This window comes from Alosa pseudoharengus, unplaced genomic scaffold (genome assembly GCF_046254945.1).
Source record: "Alosa pseudoharengus isolate Yale_2024_CS ecotype anadromous, Long Island Sound unplaced genomic scaffold, YU_APseudo_1.1 YU_APseudo_1.1_scf_16, whole genome shotgun sequence".
Lineage (NCBI taxonomy): Eukaryota > Metazoa > Chordata > Actinopteri > Clupeiformes > Clupeidae > Alosa > Alosa pseudoharengus.
In genome coordinates this window covers 13,542,898-13,550,624 of record NW_027468630.1, presented here as the reverse complement: position 1 = coordinate 13,550,624, position 7,727 = coordinate 13,542,898, and the positions used below count along the sequence as shown (strand labels likewise).

The following is a 7,727-nucleotide window of genomic DNA, read 5'->3' as shown; positions in this document are numbered from 1 at the left end:
TAGTCTCCAAATATACACTTATTTCATATAAACACTCGCTGTGCTACCAGTTACTATTTAGCCTAGCCCTGACACTTCATCTGTATAGCACCTGTTGCGTCTCAATAGCAAATAGCCTACATTTTTAAATCGCTTCCATTTCTATCCTCATTTCCTCTATTTAAAGAGTGTGGGTAAATGTAGAAATGTCAGAAGGCTCAGAAGGCTTTAATTCACATTTTTAATCAATATACTTCATTATGAACACACAGTAGCACTCATTCACATTTTTTAAATACATGTACATTTTCACAAACACAACAAAGGCATACTGTGTAGGCTACATTCACTGATATAAAAATGCATAGGATAAGATTAAAGATTAAAGATGATTAAAAATTGAAAATATCCTTAAAACGGTCCGAAAATTAATTATAGGACTAGGACAGTAAAAGTATAGCAATAACAGACATAGTTAGGTACATCCATTAGGTAATTCCGGGAAAATGCTCTTATGGTAAAACTGCCGTTACCAGGCTACTCAGACGCGCCGCGCGGCCACATGCGCCTGGGGATGACACCATGTGGGATATAGCCACAATATGGTGTATAGGCCTATAGCCACCTGAGTAGGCTACGATCGCGGTTGTTGGCACGACTAAACCAATTATTGGTTCCAGTGCCATTGTAACCATTCATTTAAAACACAAACGTTCATACAAGTTATTATCGGGATAAGACAAGGAAACGACGAGAGTTCTTGTTTGCATGTTTTGCTTTTCTCCATTCTTGGGGTTCAAGTTCAAGTTGGGATGTCGGTCGACGCCAGGGTCCTGGGGTGGGAGTTTGTTTAACTTTGTTCCACGGAGAAATTAGACTCCGACCTGAAATACAAAAAGTGGAAATAATTAGTGTGTGTGTGTGTGTGTGTGTGTGTGTGCGCGCGCGCGCGCGCGTGTGTATGTAAAGTGAATTATTATCGAAAAGGTATACAGGTGTTGAGCCATAATATCACTTCCTCGTTGACAGGAAATGAGTACAAATATGTTTAAGCCTACAGTTTTTTCTGTAGTTTGCAGCGGAACATTTTCAAAACCCAAAGAAGTGTGGGTGCAGAGAGACACCCTGTGGTGTGTTCAAAACAACACATTTTTACGCGGTTCAACGGAATGTCATTCATTAGCCTACATAAGTAGCCTATCGTTAATAGCCTAGTTTTAATACTGGTAGGTAACCCGTGTGCTGTCTTCTATCGGTCACTGAGGTAGGCTACTCCATCCATGTTTACTTTCTTTCTTCTATGACTAGCCTAACTGTTAGTAACCTGATGTAGGCTACCCTAAGATATCATAGGCTGATTGTGGACTTACATGTCAGGGTTCTTGGTTACCATGTGGTTGTTGTACTCAAGAATAGGAGGGATGCTTTCTTCATCCTCGGGAAGCTGTAAAATAGATTGATTAGAATTCAAATGGATTTGATGAAACACCGATGAAAATGGCGTCTCTGAGTTGCCTATAACTTAGTAGATAATGTTGGAAATGATTGTACACAATAAATAGAAAAACTACTATCAGGGTAGATTACGTGCAAAGGCATGTTACTTTGTTAATCCTAAAAAATCCCGTTCGGCCTATTACTTCAGTGAGTATTCTTGTATAATACCACCATCTAGCGGTTGAAATGCAAAAAGACAGCATTGTAATTCTGATCCAAGTTCTTACCTCCCAGTAAACTTCGTCATCATAACAGTTATCATCTGCAGGATCTCCCCAGATGGGAAGCCTCAGGATTGTACCTGTTGAAGAGAACAAAAAGACAGTGAGTTGAAGGAACATATTTTCTTTTAGGCTTAAGGGGACTTCCTTCATCTTGCTTTGGTAGACCTATTGTGTGCTCATTTTTATAGGAAAACTTTTCTCAATTATTAATAATCAATTATTAATAATCAATGTCAATACTCCTGGTACTGGACATGTTCTTAGACTATGCATTCATTTCTGTGTGCTGTGCTAGGCAAAGGCTTTATAGCCAAAGAAAGCAGGTGAGTTTCACACTACTGGCTAGTTCACTTCCTTTTGAGTGTGTCAGAATAGGAGCAGTTTACCTGCACCTCGTCATATTTAAGTTCCATTAATATTTATGTGTGCTTTAGCCAGGCTATGTGTGCTTAAAAACTGTTTTGATAACACTGACTTTGTCAATGATTTGACCTCAAGGACTTGCATAGTCTGTTGTTTAGGGTTGGTTGTTGTTTTCTACTTGAATGGTTATTCAGGTTTCCACTCACCTACAATGGCACCACCGCCTATTCCAAAGACAATGGCAACACACAGGCCTGCTGCCTGGTGTCCACCCTGAGTTCCAACGGTTCTGTTCACAAAGGATCCCTCAAAGTCGAATGTGTTCACCAACCTATCATATGAACAGGGCACAGAGAAAGGGAGGGAGGTGCAAGAAAGCAGGATTGAGAAAGAAAAAAAAACAGGCAGACAGAAAGAGAGACATTATTCATGATATGGAATTAGAATAATGGGAACTCATTCAGAATCTTCTATAGAGTTTTATACAGTCTGTAAATTCTCTACTGGAATTTTGACAAATATTGCTAGACGTGCATCAGTTAAAGCTTTTTTAAAAGTTGTATGTATGATAAGAGAGTGGTTGAGGCGTACCCCTCATGACCATAGACATCTTCCGTGGCTGCAGCGGCAGTGATTGCTCCCACTACACCCCCGATCACCCCAGGCATGGCGTGCAGGTTGTGCACTCCACATGTGTCCTGGATCTTTAGGGTCTTCTCCATGAAAGGCTGAGAGGGGAAAATCCACTTTTATTTCTTTACATTCATATATGAACATTGGATGTTAAAAACACACACCACTAAATTAACATCTATGTCTATTAAACATATTTGCATAATTGTATAAATTAGAAAAATATCCATATGTATGTATTTGTTATGTATTATCAGGGATGTTATTGACTTTATTTGCGTTTGAGTTTTTCTTGGTTTTCGGTTTAGTGTAGACAGCCCGGGGAAACTTGCTTGGCCAGAGTATGGTAACATGCCATTTGGATTTGACTGGGATATGGCCAGCCCGTATTTACTTCAAAGACCTATTTGTTATTGCGCTGTCAATAACAGTTTCCCTCCCTCCCTTTTGTGGACTGGATCAGTATGTGTTTGAAATCCGACCCCTGAAATCTCTACCCTAGACTGAAAATGACCCAGACTTGCTTAGCTTGTTTTTTCCCATATAGTGTGATCACTGTTATGGAATGCCACACAGGTCTGATACCTCTGAGTGTTAGTGGGGATAGGCAGCTGAAAGCACTCACAGACAGCACCAGATAACCCAACGTGGAGAGGATCCCACAGCAGAAACCCACGATCAGAGCGCCGTAGGGCTGGATCATAAACTCCGCAGCTGTTCCCATGGCAACGCCTCCGGCAAGGGTGGCATTCTGGATGTGCACCTGAAAGAGAGAGAGAGAGAGAGAGAATTATGACTCATGATAAGGTGATTTTGGTGGAGTTATTAAATCATAATTAAAAGCAATGTCTGTCAACTGGTCATTACATCTGTCTGTAGCTTCTACAATACTGTTCAGCACTATTCTGTTAGTCATATCAATTAAATGAACACATGCAAATGGACAGGTGAATAGAATAGGGCAGGGGATTGAGTGGTGGTGGTGGTGACGGAGTTACCATGTCCAGCTTTCCTCGCTTGGCGGAGAGGCTGGAGATGGCGTACGTGGTGAGCACGGTGGAGGCCAGGCCCAGGTAGGTGTTGATGGCTGCCCTGTGCTGTCCGTCTCCGTGGTCAGTGATGGCCGAGTTGAAACTGGGCCAGAACATCCACAGGAACAGTGTGCCTGAGCGGAGACAAGACATTGTTTAAATCAAGACCATTTCATGAAGAGCCATTTCTCCCTTTTTTATTATTTATTCCTACGTATGCCATACAAAGGTCATTGAGAGACCTCCTTGGATTCCAATGGAAATGAGCCTGTGGCCATATAACTGCTAGTGATCTTCACAGTCACTCACCGATCATGGCGAAGACGTCGGAGTGGTAGACAGAGCCGTTCAGGCGCTTGCTCTGGTGGAGGTTTGGTCGATAGAGGACCCATGAGATCGCCAGACCGTAGTAGCCTCCGAAGGTGTGGATGACCATGGAGCCGCCGGCATCCTTGGCCTGTGAAGAAAACAATTTTTTATTTGTTGATGTTCCTGTTAATCATCAACTGAAGTAAGCATTTCTGTGTGTTTATGTAAAGTTTCACAGGACACTAGAGATTTCAATGGTTTAGAGACGACTTGGTAACTTGCCCTGTTTGGGTGACTTGACTTTTTTGACTGATTACGTTTTTAAGCATAGGGATATTCTTTGAACAGTCACATCAGGGGTGTGGCAGCAGTGTTTGACTGTGATCAAATGTTAGATGCCTTGTCACATAGTTCAAAGCTTGTACAACAGTCTGTCCAGTAAACTTACGTGAATGAGGTCCAGGATGATGTACTCCTCCACAGCAAAGAGGGTGACCCCAAACAACGTGAGAACCATTAGCTGGACTGGACTGACTTTACCCAGACAGGCCCCATAGGCAATTAAGCAGCCAGCTACACAGAAGTCTGCATTAATTAAGCTGATGCAGAGAAAGAGAAGACAGGAAAATTAGATCTAAGTACACATGTGCACACAGAAGAGACCTTTTAATGACATGGATGTCTAAGAAAACCAGTTGAACCAGTTCTTCATGTGATAGCTCTTGGCATGAGCTGGTCACAAATAGTTTGACAGTTGGGAAATTACTACTTGGCAGATGGAGTTATGAAAGCCTTCCAGACAGATCACAAGAATCTGAGAATCACTCTGCGAAACACAAAGGATTCCTTTCTAAATAACTGATTTTCACACTACAATTCACAGTACATTCCTTCATGGTATGATTTATGCTACACAATAGCAGACTGATTGTCACATTAATAGCGTCCGTATCACCTTGGGGTCCGAGTGCCCATGGAGACCTGACTTTGAATCGGACCTGTGCTCATTTCCTGATCCCATCCCATGTTTCTTTCCTACTCGCTTCCTGTCACTCTTTGCTGTTCTATGTAAATTCTGAATCAAGGCAAAAGCCCAAAAAACATCCTTAACCCATTTACTCCTAAAATGCCTGCTAAAAACGCCTATAGAATCCTATGGCATTCTAGACTAAATAACCTTATTTCCTGAGGGTTTTCTGAAAACATACTAAAAATTGTCAACGTCTACCAAAATTTAATATCTAAGCCTCTGTAGCACCTAGAAACATGAAATAAAAAGCATGCTGCGCTACGCAGCATCCAGCGAGAGGGTCAATGTTGCGCTACGCAGCATCCAGCAGGAGGGTCAATGTTGCGTCATGCAGCATCCAGCGCGAATGGGTTAAAAAAGAAAGTCCAGCTACAGTCATGACCAGGGTCGAAAGGTGCCGCGGTGCTGTCCCTTACCTTTCAACGCCGATGGTGATCTTGCCGGTGTTCGGGTCCAATGAGTGGAACCAGCCCTGCATCAGCAGGGCCCACTGGATGCCAAAGGAGGCGATGAGGAAGTTGAAGCCCACTCCGCCGAAGCTGTAGCGCTTCAGGAACGTCATGAGGAAGCCAAATCCCACAAAGATCATCACGTGCACATCCTGGAAGCCTGGGAGAGCGGGAGGGAGGGAGGGAGAACGGGAGGGAGGGAGGGACACAGAACAGGAGGGCTTAATGCAAGTTTATCATTCAAGTAAAGCTGTTTACACACAGTGGCTTGGTTCATATTGCACCCAAAATTGCTGTGGTGGTTGACAGAAAGTAAACTATTGGAGCACCTGTTCGGTTCAGTCGGAGAGATGAAAGAACAATAATGTGGACTTTCAAGAATTTTTTGCATAGCACTCAAGTACACGGAGATGTATAACTATCCTGACAGCCTAAACAACTATTTTAGGTTAAGTGTTAAGTACCCAAGTGTCAGGTCCGCTTGACACACATCACAATAAGATGTCATGGAGAGTGGCATGTTATAGCACTGCAATGCTGAGATCAAATGGGCAATATTATCAAACAAGCAAGTATTTCACTTATGATTGCAGAACACCACATATCATGATCTGCAAAAAGTAAATCTGATGTGAACCTATTCATCATCGCATAAGTAATTTATCTCTCAGTCTATTAAGAAATACTATATACTACTAACTACACTATGGCAAAATAATATGACATTAGTCTGAACTTACTTGGGTATCTGAAGTAGAAGTCGTTCTCTATATCACTGGAAATGTTATTTTCTTTTCTGAATTCTACCCAATGGGTGTCCGACTCCTCATCGTAGCGGATGAAGACTCCAAAGAGGATAATCATGGCAATCTGCCACACAAAGCACACAGCTGGTAGACTGATCCGGACGTTGGTGTTCTTCGGTCGGCACCAGTAGTCCTTACAGCTCTGAGCACAGTTCCCCATGATTCCCTTAGGTCTGGGAGCACAGTGATGCTGGAGATGGTTTCTTTTCCTCTGGGGGGGGGTTGGCTGAACTTGATGGATGCTTTAAAGCCACCTGGGATCACAGTGCGCACTAGGCTGTGGAGCTCTGCTTTATAGCGCGCGGTGGAGGTGTGTCGGGACCCACAGGCCTCACTGGCCACGCTCCTGACCCGCCCTCTGGGAGGGATACAGAGAGAGAGAAAGGGGGAGGGAGAGAGAGAGAGAGGATGCATGTGGTAGATAGTAAAAAAAAAAAAAAAACACAAACTGGTTTTTAGTAGTGATGCACAATCAACCTTTTTTTTGTGTTTTATCAGAGATGGGACGACCAGCTTCAGAAAGTAAAAGTCCATGTTGGGTCTGCCTGTGGACCTACAACAGGTGATTTCACTGATTCATCTACCTGGCTCAAGAGTTGAGCTAAAAAGAATCAGCTGGTTTAGCTAGCGTTCATGGACTTCAGAAAAACCTTTCTCCCAGTGAAAACATCATCAAAAAGCGTCATTCACGTCACGTAATGTGTGAGTCAGAGGTCGGAAACTGGGGCTAGATTTTGCTAACAGAGTTGCCCAGTTAGGGGCTCGTCATCACTTTTGTCGTCACGTTGTAGTTTGTTTGTAGTCCATGTGGCCTTTCATGTCCAACAGTTTTAATGTGAACTTGGGAATTTGCCGTTTTTGTCACTTGAAAGCTGCATATCATTCTTTCACGAGCATCTTACACTATATTTTAAGCTAATACAGTTGTTTGTTTAGGATTAGTGAGTGTATGTTTTAACCTTTGTTGTGGCATCCGTGTTTGTCACACATTCTGATGGCAAAGCACATGAACACTTGCTGTCGGAAAAACAAAGTAGCCATGGGGGTGGTCCTTGTCATTCCGAGGTGCCCTGAATGCACCCTAAGTCAATGGTTGTGTCACACCAGCACTGGGCTCTCCCTCAGCCACGCCCCCTTCTCACTCTCCACTCAATCAATATCATCGCTCTCAATCCCCAGCCTATTTGTCCTCCCCACCTGTTCATGGTTTTGAGCTCGTTAAGCCACCTTTAAAAGCCTGCTCCAGTCCCCAGTCTTTGTCTGACCTCATCTTTACCTGACATACGGACTCTGTAGGGTATTACTACCGGCACGTTGTTAACTCCATTGGCTTTCTCCAGTTTGAGTTAAGTTCTTTAATCTTCTGAGCTTTGGACTTCTGTGTTTGGTTATCAGTTTTGCCTAGA

At 43.1% G+C, this 7,727-nt stretch overlaps 1 protein-coding gene across 1 annotated transcript; it reads right to left on the bottom strand.

Annotated features, from left to right (window-relative positions):
* Positions 1-206: 206 nt before the first annotated feature.
* rhcga (Rh family, C glycoprotein a) lies at positions 207-6,596 on the bottom strand. The gene is made up of 11 exons (XM_076287134.1): positions 6,256-6,596; positions 5,483-5,675; positions 4,485-4,635; positions 4,037-4,184; positions 3,695-3,861; positions 3,322-3,459; positions 2,655-2,791; positions 2,270-2,394; positions 1,704-1,777; positions 1,350-1,423; positions 207-863 (listed from the first exon to the last, which is right to left on the bottom strand). The coding sequence occupies exons 1-11, from the start codon at positions 6,479-6,481 to the stop codon at positions 830-832; spliced, it is 1,467 nt and encodes a 488-aa protein (XP_076143249.1). The 5' UTR covers positions 6,482-6,596; the 3' UTR covers positions 207-829.
* Between the last annotated feature and the right edge of the window lie 1,131 nt (positions 6,597-7,727).